Source organism: Dunckerocampus dactyliophorus, chromosome 18, assembly GCF_027744805.1.
Source record: "Dunckerocampus dactyliophorus isolate RoL2022-P2 chromosome 18, RoL_Ddac_1.1, whole genome shotgun sequence".
Classification (NCBI taxonomy): domain Eukaryota; kingdom Metazoa; phylum Chordata; class Actinopteri; order Syngnathiformes; family Syngnathidae; genus Dunckerocampus; species Dunckerocampus dactyliophorus.
Genome location: NC_072836.1, coordinates 3,441,034 through 3,456,519, shown reverse-complemented (window position 1 = coordinate 3,456,519; position 15,486 = coordinate 3,441,034). Strand labels below are relative to the sequence as shown.

General features: G+C 46.6%; 4 protein-coding genes and 1 long non-coding RNA gene across 9 annotated transcripts; 3 read left to right on the top strand and 2 right to left on the bottom strand.

Annotated features, from left to right (window-relative positions):
* The first annotated feature begins 1,222 nt into the window (after positions 1–1,222).
* On the top strand, positions 1,223–5,880 carry elob (elongin B). Of its 2 annotated transcripts, none has more exons than XM_054759581.1 (4): positions 1,223–1,326; positions 2,906–3,040; positions 4,353–4,458; positions 4,598–5,880. In XM_054759581.1, the coding sequence occupies exons 1-4, from the start codon at positions 1,324–1,326 to the stop codon at positions 4,708–4,710; spliced, it is 357 nt and encodes a 118-aa protein (XP_054615556.1). In that variant the 5' UTR covers positions 1,223–1,323; the 3' UTR covers positions 4,711–5,880. The 2 variants fall into 2 exon arrangements, with proteins under 2 accessions (XP_054615556.1, XP_054615557.1); XM_054759582.1 differs by lacking the exon at positions 1,223–1,326 and adding an exon at positions 1,354–1,519.
* Positions 3,222–6,710, bottom strand: LOC129171172 (uncharacterized). Of its 2 annotated transcripts, none has more exons than XR_008566747.1 (4): positions 6,656–6,710; positions 4,569–4,822; positions 3,677–3,769; positions 3,222–3,530 (listed from the first exon to the last, which is right to left on the bottom strand). It is a non-coding gene; the product is annotated as an uncharacterized LOC129171172 (long non-coding RNA). The 2 variants fall into 2 exon arrangements; XR_008566748.1 differs by lacking the exon at positions 6,656–6,710 and adding an exon at positions 6,188–6,552.
* On the top strand, positions 6,049–8,194 carry LOC129171168 (uncharacterized). Its single transcript, XM_054759579.1, has 3 exons — positions 6,049–6,524; positions 7,184–7,415; positions 7,481–8,194. The coding sequence occupies exons 1-3, from the start codon at positions 6,207–6,209 to the stop codon at positions 8,167–8,169; spliced, it is 1,239 nt and encodes a 412-aa protein (XP_054615554.1). The 5' UTR covers positions 6,049–6,206; the 3' UTR covers positions 8,170–8,194.
* On the bottom strand, positions 7,096–10,434 carry si:dkey-66i24.7 (uncharacterized). 3 transcript variants are annotated; one of them, XR_008566746.1, is made up of 3 exons: positions 9,597–10,434; positions 7,459–9,417; positions 7,096–7,384 (listed from the first exon to the last, which is right to left on the bottom strand). XR_008566746.1 is itself a non-coding variant. In XM_054759580.1 (2 exons), exons 1-2 carry the CDS (start codon positions 9,688–9,690, stop codon positions 8,816–8,818), a joined length of 696 nt encoding a protein of 231 aa, XP_054615555.1. In that variant the 5' UTR covers positions 9,691–10,434; the 3' UTR covers positions 7,096–8,815. The 3 variants fall into 3 exon arrangements, 1 of the variants encoding a protein (XP_054615555.1); XR_008566745.1 differs by having other exon boundaries at positions 7,096–7,715; positions 7,840–9,417; XM_054759580.1 differs by having other exon boundaries at positions 7,096–9,417.
* On the top strand, positions 8,344–15,434 carry armc5 (armadillo repeat containing 5). Its single transcript, XM_054759567.1, has 7 exons — positions 8,344–10,954; positions 11,023–11,053; positions 11,147–11,257; positions 11,373–12,261; positions 12,343–13,076; positions 13,238–13,370; positions 13,718–15,434. The coding sequence occupies exons 1-7, from the start codon at positions 10,562–10,564 to the stop codon at positions 15,117–15,119; spliced, it is 3,693 nt and encodes a 1,230-aa protein (XP_054615542.1). The 5' UTR covers positions 8,344–10,561; the 3' UTR covers positions 15,120–15,434.
* Positions 15,435–15,486: the final 52 nt, after the last annotated feature.

Genomic DNA, 15,486 nt, shown 5'->3' with positions numbered 1-15,486 from the left:
AATGGACCAGTTTGCTGCATCATTTTTTCACTTTCATTTTTGGGGTGTCTTTGATTACCCCCCTCTATAGGGTGATCATTTTCATTTCTATCAAATGATGTGGCATCATTTTGTTACTAATACATCACCCACTTATTATCAGGAAAGATATTCAAGATCATTTTTCCCCCAGTTTAGATCTGATGTGTTTTTGAAGTGTTCCTCCAATTTTTTTGAGCAGTATATATATAATATTAATACCATTGAATTTGTACTTTTTTAAATGTGAGAAAAGTGAGCTAAATATTCAAACTATATAGCTAAAAAAGTTTTTTTTTAATTTTTTTTTTTACATTCGGCACCTAATATAGGGGGCTCTCATAGTAGTAAATGTATTCAGAAGATCGTAAATGGGTTAAACTAAAATATTTTGTTTACAAAGAAGGAATCCTGCTTCGTTAATTCAGTTATCACGGTCGGGTCTGGAGTACTGTATATCTCAGGGGTCACCAATGCGGTGCCCAATGAGGCACCCGCAAGCCTGCTTTTCATTCAGGCTTTCAGTTAATATGAGAACACTAGAAAGAAATGCATTCTGAAACACAAAATGTGTGTTGTGTGGATACCAGCACTTTGTTAATGTTCTGGTAAAACAAGCATATTCGCTTTGTTTGGGTTAAAGTAAGTATGAAAATAAATGTTACAAAAATGAGTCGCTGCTGGCCATTTTCATTTTGTAAAAGTAGCGCTCAAGAAAAAACGTTGGAGACCACTGGGCCATAGCTCGTGTTGTCGTACAGTATTTGCAGTCAGGAGCAAAAAATGCTGCCATCTGCTGGCTGAAGTTGTAACTGCAGTTTTGTCAGTGCTTGGGAGCAACGAAAACATCTCAATGAAAAATACAATCATAATAATGGTGACTCCAAGAGTAAACAGGATCCCTGAGATGCGTTTTTAACGACCAGACACATGACACGACACAAACAAAAAACACGCGCAGTGTTTACGTCACAAACATGAAGCACTCCATTAAGGACTCCGCGTTTATCTATGAAAGTGTGGTTGCATTCAATGAACCACGGTCTAACACAAGCACACACATTTCTGCACCGCGTTGTATTTATTAGTAAGAGTGAGTGATGAGTGAGGTTGGAAGGTACAATGAGTGGAACTGATTTGCTGACATTCTAAAAAGGCGGCGTTCAGCGGAGCCGAGTTTGGGGAAACTTCGAAATTCCGACAGTCGAGTGTACAACTTTAACGCAGCATCAGCTGTCGCTGTGCAGTTGAGGCGTTTTCCCTCCCCCACCCCACCCCCCCTCACTGTGTAGTCGACCGTGAGACATGGTGAGTGCACTAAACTCACACACAAAACATTATAATGCCTTACCTGGCTCGTTAAACCTCACTTTGCGCAGCCGGTGAATGCGGCCGATATGTTAGATTACACCACAGCACCAAGAGGAAGCGAGCGTATCACCAAAAAGCCGACATCCAAGAGGCTTGCTTTGTTTAGCTAACACTTGCTAGCCTCTCTCCGGTGAGCATTTCATCTTAACGACACATTGCTTCTTAATTTCACCGTCGGTGGTTGTCATGAAGCAGCAAACGTGTTGGCGTAAAAGAGCCAAGAGGCTCACATTGTTTTGTACAAGTGTCAGCCGTCCTTTACTGTTACTGTCAACCGTTCCTTAGCTGGAGAGGGACAACAAAACTAGCTTAAGTTGTCAGTAGCAACCGAAGATGTGTTCTTTTTTTTAAGTAATATTTGCTTACAATCTGGAAGCAAGCATTTGAATGTCGTCCTGGTTTAAAGATAGCCATTAAATGATGATTTAGTAATCCGCAGCCTGGGGCCTGTTGTGACTCTAAAGTTAAACCGGCGAACTGCGGCTTTAAACTTAACAGTGGACGTTAAATGCAGCTAGCATAGCATTAGCTCATCACGACATGACTCATGTTGGCCATTAAACAAATGAGTCGAAATATTTTGTCAAGTTTAGTAGACATTTTCCTTCGTTGACTGTTTTTACTGACCTACTCATTCTTATTACACTTCACGGCTGTTTGTATGGTTCTACCTCCCAAAGTGCGATAGCTTGATGCTAACTGACTTGGCTGTCACTTTTAAACTTTTCGTTTTGTTCATCAAATGTGATGACAATAATGCTTAACTGCCTCAATTCATAAATCTCCACTCGGCATTTAAATGCAGGAAATGTGAGCGTGACGCCATTAATTAGAGGCGGGCGGATCGATGCAAATAACGACAGTGTCGATATGAAGAGTTGGATCTGTTTTGAAGCGACACTAGCGTGATGATATTTTTCAGGTCTCTTGTTTTTTTCATAAACGTCTGTTTCGTCGTGTTCATCTTAAAATTTGTTTTTGTTTAGCAACTTAGCCCTATTGACTATTTTGCTCAAACAATTTGTCTTACATTGTTGTTATATTTTTAAATTCTTCACAAAATCTATAAGTAATAATTTAAAATGTTTTTGTTTGCCTGAAATCTTTGTCCTGTGTTTTATTCCGTATGTAATCCTAATCAACAAATTGAAGGAAAAGTCATTAAATTGATTAGAAAAAAGTATCGGTATCGAAAGGGCTGCAGTGTTTCCCATACATTCATTTGTGGCGGCACGTGACTTTGTCGATATATTCAACAAGTAATCAAACCTGCCGCGATACTCCTAGATTGCGCAACCCACCGTCACCACAAATGCATTGTAGTCCTGTGGGAAACACTGTACTGGCCTTGTTTTTATGTGGTTTACAAAACCCCTAGCTATTCTGTTTTGATGTTGATGCTTAGGTGAGTGTTGATGTTTTAATTGATATATTGTCTCCTGCGTATCAGAAGATTAGTGTCATGTGTCAAACATATCTGTCAATCACTGACGGCGGCCGCTCTTGGCGTCCACAGGATGTGTTTCTAATGATCCGACGTCACAAGACGACCATCTTCACCGATGCCAAAGAGTCCACTTCGGTGTACGAGCTGAAACGCATCGTGGAAGGCATCCTCAAGAGGCCGCCCGAGGATCAGATGCTTTACAAGGTAAACCGCGCGTAATGACGTCAGCTCATTTGCGTGTTTGGCCATGACGCATTTGCATGCCATCATAACGGACGCCATAGGAGAGACGGGGAATCTTTTGGGAGACAAAGGGTGAGTTAAAAAAAACATGAAGAGCTAAGCAAATATGTTTAAAAATACAAATGAACTTTGTTTGGTCATTCTTTTTGTCGTTTTTTTAATGTCACAAACGAGACAGAGCCGACGTGTGCTTTCTTGTCCGACTCTCCAAAAGTCTCTTGACGAGATTTGTCGCGAGTCGATTTTTGAAAAATGGAAACTGGAACAGGGAGGCTGTACCTGGATCTTTTCAACAAAGGAGGCGCGCTGCTCATTACAGTTTACACAAAGACGTCAGAAACGTCGTTTCCGTGCAGCACATCTCCAAGAAGCCTTTTTGATGTCTTCATAGCATTTATATCTGGGGTGTCCAAGGTGTGGCCCAGGGGCCATTTGTGGCTGGCAGCACATTCTAAAAATATAATTTAACAAGGAAATGTTCAAAACCAAAAAAATCTTGCAGTAATTTTACAACAAAGTCAAAATATGAAGAGAAAAAAAGTTGTAATCTAATGAGAAAAAGTTGTAACTGTGCTTCGTAAGACACCTCATACACACCTGGTCTGCTAGAGAATAAGAAGCTGTAGCAGGAGGGATCCGTGTTGCCAGCTTTGCTGCTATATATAGCGAGTATTCAGACCCCTCGAGAGTCTGTTTTTCAAAAAAGCAATTAGTGACAAACACTTTCTTTTTTTTGGTGTTATTGGACACGTTTGAAGACTTTAGCATGAGAGCACATAGGTATCTCTCTCCTCAACGAGCAGCCACTGCTGCCGTGGGCCCCTCCAGTCTGAAAACACTCACACTCTTTCTTGTGGCATTTTGGGTTTTTTTTTTAGCTCACTTTGTCTCCCACAGCGTCCATAAAAGTGACATACACATGCGTCATGGCAAATTGTGTAAACCCCGCAACACGTTGCCACAAGTAGATCGCAGTCCTGTGGGACACACTGATAAAGAAGGCGACGTTTAGGCCTCGTGTGTGTCAGAGCACGTACAGTGCTGCAATGAGGTGGTTTATTTGTTTTTCGGACATGCTTAGCAAGTTACACCAAGGATCATCACATGTTTACAATTGCACAGTAGTCTCCAAAATGTTGTGCAGGTCAAATTACATGTGCAAGGTCCGGGTCCACCTGTTGAGGAACCCTGCTCATTGGTCGCTCAGGTGCTGCTCTGATTTGTATCATGTTGTCACCTGCTCCAAATGACTGTGCATCTTTGTCGCGTTCAGGACGACATGCTGCTGGAAGACACTCAGACGCTGGGAAACTGTGGCTTCACAAACCAAACAGCGCGACCTCAGGCCCCCGGCACAGTTGGACTAGCGTTTCGTCTCGGTAAAGAAATGTTTTGTTCAGTAAAATAAGACATCTCCACTTTGCTGCCTGGATGACTGCTGTGTGTGTGCGCGCGTGCGTGCTTGTCTTCACTTCCTGATTTGGCTCACCTCATGTGCGTACGTGTGTCTTCCTGCAGATGATTCATTTGAGCAGCTGAGCATCGAGCCGTTCTCCACACCCCCTGAGCTCCCCGACGTCATGAAGCCGCAGGACTCGGGCAGCACAGCCAACGAGCCGGCCGTACAGTGAGGGAGAGGCAGGAGTGGGGGTTTGCACCGGTTTGAGCGAGGGAGGGTACGAGGGAGGGAACATTTGGGAAGCGACGCCTCAGCGGCTAGTCTTGCGGACAACAGATCTGGAGCTGGACAGAAACAAACACGGGTTGTTGTGCGTGCAAGCGATGCGTTTGTGTGCATGTTAGATCCATATTCACACCCCACACTGGTCACAACACTGTTACCTGGTAGAGGCTCAACATGTAAAGCATTATACCTCCTATTTAATTAAGTCTAGTCTTTATTTGAGCTGTCATTGAGCTGCCTTACTTGTGCGTGTTTGTTTTTTACTGGCTTCAATGTGGGCGTCAACGAGGAGAGACCTTTTTACGCTTTTGTTTGTGTTAAGATATTCGCATATACTGGCTTGTTTTGGGGTCTCAGAAACAAATTCACGCTGATCATTTCCTGCAACACAATGGCTGCAAAGTGAACCATCTTTATCCCAATGTTACATCCTGGCTAATGTTTGTAGCACACAGCATCTTGTCGACCTTAATCCGTGGGCCTGGTAAATGTTTATAAGTTAAGGAAATGTAAGTTAAGGAAGTAGTGTTTGAGCCCTCCTGTTACCCCACAATCACGTAAAGGTTTATTGTATTTGCTTGTATACTATTTATACATTGTTACAGATTGTTTCCCTGAAATTAAAACAGAAAGAGAATGGAACGCAGCAAAACTTGAGTAATATTTATGATTTAGATCAGGGGTCACCAACGTTTTTGTGAGAGCTACTTTTACAAAATGAAAATGGCCAAGAGCTACTCATTTTTGTAACATTTATTTTCAGAGCTTATTTTAAACCCAAACAAAGCGAATATGCTTGTTTTACCAGAACATTAACAAAATGCTGGTGTCCACAACTCACATTTTGTATTTCAGAATGCATTTCTTTCTACTGTTCTTTCATTATTAACTGAAAACCTGAATGAAAAGCAGGCTTGCGGGCACCTCATGTGGTTGTGGGGGGCTACCTGGTGCCTGCGGGCACCACGTTGGTGACCCCTGATTTAGATGATCTACAACTACAAAGCCAAATCCTCCATGAGTCACCTTAGGGTGCTTGAATGTATTTGACAGAGTTGACTTAGGGCCCCAGTCAAAAAATGTAAATGATTCAACATTAAAACAGGTTGTTTTTTCACCTTTGTCCTCCTATTTGAATTTTACGTAGTGAATTGTCTTTTATTAAGAACCAAGCCATTGAGTTAATTTGATGACTAGCAGATGTTTAGTTCTAAGAGTATTTTAGTACACATTGGTGTTCTGAATACATCACACCTTTAAGTCTAATAGTAAGGATACTCGTGTGTCCAATTGTTTCTGACATTAGTGAACGCAGCACCTGTTAGCGCGGCTACGTTAGCATTGAGCTAGCGATGCTAACTTGATTACTAGCCTGTGCGCAGACAAAAAAAAGGCGCTTTACTCAGTGACAAACGGGGGCTCACTCGGTCGTTACTCGTGCGAATGGACGCCAACCAGTGTGTTCTGTCGGCAGCCAGGGCCGTCCTGGACTTGGCGGAGCGGGAGTGGCAGCCCCTGTCGGAGGCCGAGCTGGAGCAGCGCTTGGACCAGGCAGTGGAGGAGATATTTGAGGCGGAACTGATACATAAAGTCAAACGTCTGCGTCAGTCTGACATTTGTGTGACAGCACGGCCGATAGAAACTAATATGCTGCCTCAAGTTTCACAGGCTACTACTACTACTGCCGCTTCCCGGGAGGAAGTGGCGGTAGAACGGCCAAAGCAGTGCGATAACACTGTGGAGGAGACTGCTGCAGTCAAGGTGAGCTACTACCTTGCTCAATAAACCATTCGACACATTAGAAACAACTGCTCTTCTAGCCTAACGGTGAATGTTGTGCATGCATAGAGATGTCGCCCTCTTAAAAATATACTTTTTCTATCACTACATACCCAGTTCAATATGGCAACTACTTTCATTGGCCGCGTCGCAATGCCCGGATGTACTACTTCCGGCATAATAGAGGCCATGTACAGTACATATTGGTCTATGGGTTGCAGTTGGCACTATATTATATATAATGATTAATAAATAGTACATACAGGTGCATTTCAATAAATTATATTTAAGGTTAGTCTCTTTCAGTAGTTCAAAAACTTTTATGACTTTAGACACACAAATGTATTTCTTAATTCTGATGATTACAGCTAATAAAAACCCCAAATCAGTATCTCATAAAATGTGAAAAATTCTCATATAGCTGAATATTGTAAACGCTCTAATCAGCAAATAAGCTGCAAAAACTTTTGAGCCTTTTCTTCTCTTTGTCTGAATTGAACTCCTGAAATCAAATAACGTTTCCAGCATATTCTCATTTATTGAGATGCAACTGTGTAATTTCCATAGGGTAGGATTTTTCAAAGTTTATTCTGCTTGTGATGTATGTGACATTCTCCCACTTCTCTTTCATGTCTCATCAGTACATTACAGCTGTCCTTCAGGGCTGCAAATCCAGGTTTCCCATGACGGGCCGGGCACGCTTGGCCCTGTCCCAGACGGTTCCGCTGTGCCTCACCCTGCTCTCCGAGCGCGTCAGCTACCGTGCCTTGTCTCGCCATTTCCACTTGGAGAAAGGAAACATCCATCGCATCTTCTTTTACTTCTGCCAGTGTGTCAACATGCTGGAGGAGAAGCACATCTGTTGGCCAGTGGGTGGGTTTCACAATGTTGTCTCAGATGATGCCATGAGTCTCACTTGTGTGACCTTCCCTCTGCAGGAAGCGAGGCAGAAGATATCCTCTTCCCGCTCTCCGGAGGGAATGACAAAGGAGGCCCGTGTGTTCCTCGAGTGCTAGGAGTGCTGGGACACACACGGATTCCCGTCAGGCTGCCGATAGGGAAACACGACGTGGAGAGCACACAGCCGGAGGCAAAGAGGATGAAGAAGGCGGAGCATCCTGACTCTTGGCTCCACCTGGAGCTCGTGTGTGACCGTGCAGGACGCTTCCTCCACTGCAGGATCGGCAAAGGCCAGGACACAGACAGAGGCGTCACTCTCAGTAACAAACTCAAACGGGACCTGATGACTCCCGGCTCTGTGCTGCTGGCCCGGGCAGGCTACCCGCTAACTGCTCACATTTTAACACCCTACACTGGAAGTTGCAGGCCGAGAGAAGAGCTGTTAAACGCCACACTGGAGCCGCACCTCCGGATTCTGGATCAGGCTGTCGCCAACCTCAAGGCCAGATTCCAAAGACTCCTGTGCCTGGATATCGGGAACTACAGCCGAGCCCGAGCTGTGGTGCTGACTGCCTGCGTGCTCCACAATATCCTCTTGAACATAGGCGATGTGGTTCACGGAGAAGCTGGAGAGGAGGAAGTTCTAAATGAAGAGGGTGAGAAAGATGAGGAAGGTGTACACCAACGGGATGCCATTGCAGAACTTTTATGTTCTCAAAGCTCATGAAGATACAATAAATGTGTGCGGATGAGATGCTTAACCATTTGTTTAACCCCCTATTTTGAAGGTGGTTCATAGATGTTAGTTTTATAATATTTTCTGGAAAAGTTGAGAGAGAACTTAATGCCTTGTTAAATATTATTAGAACTGCCACCATATGAATACAAGCATCTTGATATGATCACAGTCACTTTTAATGCGGATTCAACACGTTGCAGTTCCACTTTTTACCCACGAGGGTAGTGGTACGCTTTAGCAATGCAGTGGATTGTTGATCGCTGAATTTTGGTCCAAAAATTAATTACAAAAATATCTTATTCACCCTAAGTTGGTAAAAATGTGTACATTTGTGATATTGGTAAAATATTCAGCACACATGTACCACTGTTAAAAAAAAAAGCCCACAATTTGTAAATGTCATGTTTCACTGATGTTTTTTCGTCAAGCATTCGCGTTTTGTAATTTGTTGGGTGGTCCTTGACCACACCATAGTTTGAGAAAAATGCACGCGTGAAACTTACATTTAACTTCTCTGATTCCATCTATTCATGGATCATCTTACGTTATCATTCGTTAGTGGTGAGTACCTATACATTGCATGCATCGTTTATCTTGTGGCAGCAGTTCAGTGACTGAGACTTCATCTTGGCCACTAGCGGCCATCTTTGTCCATGTGTGTGTTTTTCTGGGCCAGGCTTGAGATGGCCTGGGCCAGGTTGTTGATGGCCTCGATTTTCCTCTCCTCCAGAGCCTTCTGCTGGGCCCACATCTTCAGCTTCCTCTCCTGCAGCTCCATGTACAGCTGCAGGACGTCCTGCGGAGGCCGTGGGGAGCCGGATGAAGCTGCACCAGTGGGTGATGGCAGAATTGGCGTGAACCTTTTGCTCGCCATGGCCTTTCCCACCTTAGTCCCGCTCAACTTGGCCTGCCGCAGGTTTTGGATCTCCTCCTGGCTCTTACCCAGGACCTCGTGCATCCTCCTGAAGAACTCCCAGTGGACACTGGCCTCCCCCAGCCTCTTGGCCCTAGCGGCGTTCTTCCTGTAGGTGGTCAACATGTTTCTCCACTTGAGGTCGCACTCGTAGGACTTCACGGTGACGTCGCCCCCATCGGGCTCCCTCAGCTTGGCATTCACTTTCTCTGCCACCGTCTCCCAAAGTTTCTTTTTCTTGCATATGGGCTGGTCGAAAGCCTGATCCATTTCAAGTCTGGTGTTTACAAGATGCCATGTGGCCAGCAAGGTCCATACAAACTCTGAAGGTTGAATAAATGGAGTAATTTTGAAATCAGGTTTCATAAATAGATATTCACACACACAAGTTTCGTTGTATTGTTTATAACAGTATTCAGTGCCCCTACTGGAGCCTGCCAGGCTACCTTTCGTCATCGATGACTCACAAACAAACTTTTACTACAAGTGCTAAAATACTAACCTGCTTTAGTTTTATCGGCGCCCGCAATGGTAACAGCCGTTTCCACTCCCTCTACTTCTGAACCCTGAATCACAAGTGTTCCGATATTGTCCATGTTGTTAACTCACAACCATATCGGTGAATGCGCTGGCGTACAAACGATGTCTCTAGCGTGGAATTTAACAACGCCTCGAAAGCAGGCTGACGTATTGGGTAAACAAGAGACATCATTGTGTAGCCTATATTTTGGGAACTGTAGTCCTATTTGCTGCACGCATCGTCGATTATTATCGTTAGCGTGTATCAAAAAACTACAATCCCGAAACTCCACCAGCTGTATTGTGGCTGTATTGCCGATGGGATTGTAGTTTTCGCTGGCACGACTTGCTCAACCTGAAGCGACTCGGCGCGAAATGTGGACTACAACTCCCATCGTCTATTTGAGCGAGCCCTCCTCTCCGCTCCCTACTTCCTTCCCCTAGTCGTCCCTGTCTTCTTGTTTGGCTAAAGATGGCGTTAGCGGCTAACACAGGCGATTGCATTTTGTGTCACACAAATTATTCGATCAGTGGTGGCACAGCATCGAGCGGTCATAGCTTTGCCTCGTCACTTAACATGTGAAAATATGATACATTTGGCGAACACACGTCAGGTAGCTAGAAAAACGGTTGGCTGGCCTTCAGCACGACGTAGGCCTGTTTTGCGGGGAGCGGAGCGAAGCAACTGGAACTTCATTTCCAATCAGCCACTGCGGCATCAGGCGGTACAGACTTCTTTTGTATGCTGGGACTTGTAGTTTTATGACCATGTGAAACTTGAAAATAATGTATGAATGGACACTGTTAGACTACGTTTGACCTGTTTTGTTGTTTAAATGACTAATTGTTTGCTGGAAACATCCAAGCAATGCTCCACGTTTGGAATAACGTTTTTGTAAGTTAAAGCAAGTATATCAAAGAGATAAGTAAGTGCCTGGCAAGGCAACCATGGCTGCTTCTACCATGCAAGTTGGCTGGAAGCAATCTCGACCATCTTCCAGGGAGGGCTCTCCATCATCGCCAGAATTATCTTTAACTTGGTGTCTGGCCCACCTGTCCAAAGCAGCCGCTGGTGTTGAACACCCGGGTCACGGCAAAGCAGAGTCAGGAGGTGGCAGAGAGCTGGACAAGAGGTCCAGATACTCTCAGTGGCGAGCTCTGGTCGGCATCCGGATGCACCACATAAAGGGCGACAAGGCTGGCATCACCAGATTCCGAACTCGGGATGGTCTCCGACCCTTGTTGGACCTGCTCAGCCACCCGGAATGCTCTGGGAAAACTCTGGACCTGGCTCTCAGCATCCTGGCCAACTGCTGCACTGAATTTGAAACACGTATAGAGGTGAGATGAACTTACAACACAATAATTCTATACATTTAACATTTATTGAACTTAAACTTCTATTGTAGGTTCGTAAGCTTGATGGAATAAATATAGTTGGTGAGTGTTGCTTTCAGATATTTTAATACAGCGCTTTATGTGACACACACGTTCCATGGTGTGCAATGTTGACAAATGTCCCTGCTGCCTCAGTGGACATCATGAAGAAAAACGTGGCCCAGGAGACCATCCAAAACCGAGCTGCACGGGCTTTGGGAAATATGGCAATGGACTCTGAGAGCTCTGCGCTCATCCACTCGGCAGGTTAGAGAGCAGTGATGGACTGCATCGTGAATCAGACGTTATGGATATAAATCAAAAAACATCTGGTGTTCTTTACAGTTGAGAAAAATTGATTTAATCTTCATGTCACCCCCAGGTGGCGTACCTCTTCTCCTGCTCTGTGTGTCGTTGTCCTCCGCCCCATCTTCCCCCCCTGCAGCTTCACCCAAAGACTCTTGTCCTAAACTGCAGAGCGCTCAGTCGGCCGCTCGCGCCCTCCTCTACCTCTCAGATACGCCCTCAAACCGCCTGGCGCTGCTCACTCAAGGGACCTTATCGGCCCTTGCCCCCCTCATCGCTCCAGAATACCCTCAGGGCTTGCGGCGGGCTGCCCTCAAGACCCTCCACGAGCTCACCCGGGGATGCAGCCTAAAATGCGCCCGGGAGGTGTCTCGCTCAGGAGTCCTGACCCAGCTGGGCGTCATGGCGTCCGGAGAGGCTGGGAAGCCTTTTGAGCAGCTGGCACTGAAAACGCTGGCTAACGTGTGCTTTCAAGGCTGCTTGCGCCCCCTCGTGGGGTCACTCGGGGTCATCCCGAGGTTCATGGAGGAGGTGAAGAAGGATCAGCTCAAGTCGGGAGTCTTCCTCAAGGCATTGTGCTTGTGCTGCAAGGAGGCGGTCAACCGGATCAAGGTGAGCGAGCACGGCGGCTTGGAGGTGTTGATGAGCTTTTTGGCCGCCCACCCGAGTCACCCCCTCTCACGGCTCGTCATTCTGGCCTTCGTGGACTTTGTTTTCGACGAGGACTCCCTGGAGCAGTTACAGGAGTTGGGGCTGGTCCCCCTGCTAGTTGCCCGCCTCGTGGCGCTCACCACAGGGGAGGAGCCGTCAGCTAAGAAGATGGATGTTGGTGTCGCCTCCAGCTCGTCTCTCGCCGACTTCATGTCATCGTCATGCTTCGAGTCCTACGACTTCCCGACTCTTGAGGGCTCCAGACAGGAGGATGGTGGCAGGGATCAAGGTTCCTCAAGCTTTTTAAGTCTCAGGTAGGAAAAATAAAGTGCAATTGTTTGTTCTGATTCTACTGATTCATCATGTAACATGGGAATGTTTTGTGCTCCGTTCAGGTCCTGGCTGCTGTCTGAGGGAATGATCTCCTCTGAAGAGGACCTGCTGGACTCATCAAGCAGCGCAGACGGGCAGTGGACATCCACGTTTCCTCAAGTCTCCCCAAACCCTTACAGCCTCTCGTCTCTTAAAAGCACCTCTCCTTTCAACGCCGTTACTTCCTCTACCTCGAAAAAAGACACTCAGCTCACCTCATCATCGCCTTGGAAAGTCAGTGATTCTCCTCCCTCGAGTCCACAACCGACCCAAAACAGCCTCCCCACCATTTCTTCCCCTTCTACCATGACACAGAACCACCCTGTCTCACCTTCCGAGTTCTCGGAGCCCTTCAATAGACGGCAGCACTTGGTGCTTTCTTCGACTGCAAAAGTCACGCTTGACACTCCTCCGTCTGCGCTCCGCCCACCGGTTTACTACCACCCATATCACCCCGAGCCCTGGACGCCCGAGTCGCCCATCCTGTTGCTGCTCTCGCGTTTCTCGTATGTCGCCGACCCCACCCCGACCCTGGTCACCTTGGGCACTGTGTCCGGCCTGCTCCACTACCTCACGCACCACAAGCACCCCCGAAGCTGCTGCTTTCGACTGCTGTGCCGCCTCAGCTGCAACCCCAACTGCTTTGAGACGTTGATCCGCACCGGCTTGGTGCCGCTCATTCACCACCATCTTTGCCAGAGGGAGGGCGGGGCCGGAGGGCAGACGGAGCAAGTGAGAGCCAAAGTTAAACAACTCGGTGAGAAGTTTGAATACAACATTATTTCTTCTTTCCTCTGCACATGGAGACTAAATGAAGTTGTGTAAATATGGAGTAGCATAAACCCTGATGCACGTTTCCATGTCATGTCATGTAATAACAAGCAGTACGTAATGACTTGTGTTCTTTTGTTTGTGCAGGTCTGACTCTCCTTAATAATCTCCAAGTCCAGTGCGAGTCGAGTTTCGGTTCGGGTACCCTGGCTCACGTGATGCTGGCGGGCTCCGAGTCGCACAAAGTCAAATGTGCGCTCTCTCTGCCCTTAATCAGCAGGTCAGTTAGTGAACTAGACACCAGTGTGGGGGGTGTACAAACTTTTTGCAACTGGGGCTGCATGCAGAACAGCAAAATTTGCAAGCATGTGTATCGTGGTGAAAATATGTGTATTTTAGACACAAAATGTAGAAAAAAAAAGAGCTGCATGCCTCAAATGGCCCCTTGGCCACACTTTGGGCACCATTGGGCTAGTGTGTTAGGGCCTCCTGTGCTTTTTGAGATGCATGGTCATGGATACAAATCCAATTGTGGCATTTTTGTAGAAAAAAAATGTTTTGGTTCACCTTTTTAATGATTTTCTGTCTTTCTCACAAGCTGAATAATAATTTGCATTCATCCAACAGTAACAAGTCTCTCTTGAGGAAACTTCTCCTGGACACTGGCGGCCTCCTCTTGGCTCTGAAGCCTCTTGGTTGCCACGACGACAACAACGATGACGATGACGAAAGCCACACTTGCGAATGTGGGCAGCTGCTTTCTTGCTATGGCGGCGTGCCGTATTCGGACCCGACCTCCACGCTCCACTCGCTGTACTATTATCTCCTGATTGGATGCTTGTCTCCTCTGGTGACTAGCATCAAATCGGATCCGGACCCGATGAAAAGCCAAGAAGCTTTTGAAGCCGACGCAGCAGCGCCCCCTCCCTCCAAAAAGCCTCGCCGTGCCGACATGTGCCCGTATGGCACCTCGACCTTTGACCTACTCCTCCTGCTGGACGACGGGACAGAGATCCCAGCCAACAGGGAGGTCGTGGCCGGCCTGAGGGACCTGGACGAGGTCGGCTCAGAGTACTTCAGGGCTCTGCTGACGGGCGGATTCGGGGAAGCTCACGCCAATGCCGGAGAAGCCATCCGCATTAAAGACGTGAGCAAAGGAATGTTGCTACCAGTGCTACATTACCTGCATGGATGTCGCCTGGCAAAGAACGTCGAAGCGTCAAGCGAGGCCGAGGAAGGGCGATGCCAGTTTTTAGACAAATTGGTGCTGGAAGGCCTCGCTTCCTATCAAACAGATACTGAGGAGCTGACCTTCCAAAAGAATCCGTTAGGTGAGACCATGGTGGGAGCTTGCAGATTCTTGGCCATGGAGATGCAGAAAGAGTTGGAGGATCTCTGCGTGTCCCGTCTCCTTTCCCCCTGCCCCAACGAGACTGTATCAGCTCCATCAGAGGACCACGCAGCAGCGTCCCCTGCCGGACTGAACCGAGACCACCTGAAGACTACTGAGGATCACCTGGCTAACAGGACATCTGAGCTGGTCTTGACTTGTGTGGAAATGGAAATAGAGAACCTATCAGAAGAGATGTCCGTGCTAACAAAAGCTTCCGGTCACCAAAAAGGAAGTAAAAAACCGAGAGGACGGAAAGCGAACACAACTCCCAAAACCCGGGAGAGTTCAAAATCAGGTGTGTCAGGGGATTCAGGAATAAAAGAGGTAAAAAGTTCAGCAAAGCACCCCAACTCACATGCAAATTCCCTCCCCACCTCGGAGGAAAGAGGAGGAAGAGGCAGAGGTGTCCGTGCCCCTCTCCTTCCTCAGGTGTACTGGTTCGCTCTGCACTACAACTACCCGGTGATGCGTCGGGCCTGTCTTACGCTGCTGCTGGGCTCCCCGGACGGGGGGCGGCAGCTGTACTACTCCCCCCGCGAGACCGCAGACTGTCTACAACGATTAGCGAGCCAGGCCGAGTGCACAGACACGCTCAAACAGGATCTACTCGGTCTGGCTGCAGACGCTCTGACGTGAAACCACCAAGAGTAACGTGACTGAAAGTCACCATGTAATACTTGTATGCATGTCGCTTTATTTTGGAAGCTTTTTTTTTTTTGGAGCCTAATGGTATACTTCCTGACTAATTTTTTTAATGTTTTTTTTTTTTAATGCGATATGAACTGTCTCTATCTCTTTGATTTAAAGTCATATTGCTGGAAGTACCAGGATTATCAGGGTCGCTTGTTTATTATTTTGTACATAGAGATCAGGTGGAACGGCAGCAGTAGATTTCACCTGCCCAGTATCATTTGATGCCACTGAAATATATAAAGACATTATGACACACAATCTTTTGTTGTTTCTTGTTTCATTTAAGTGCAAATGTGGAACAGTAATATAG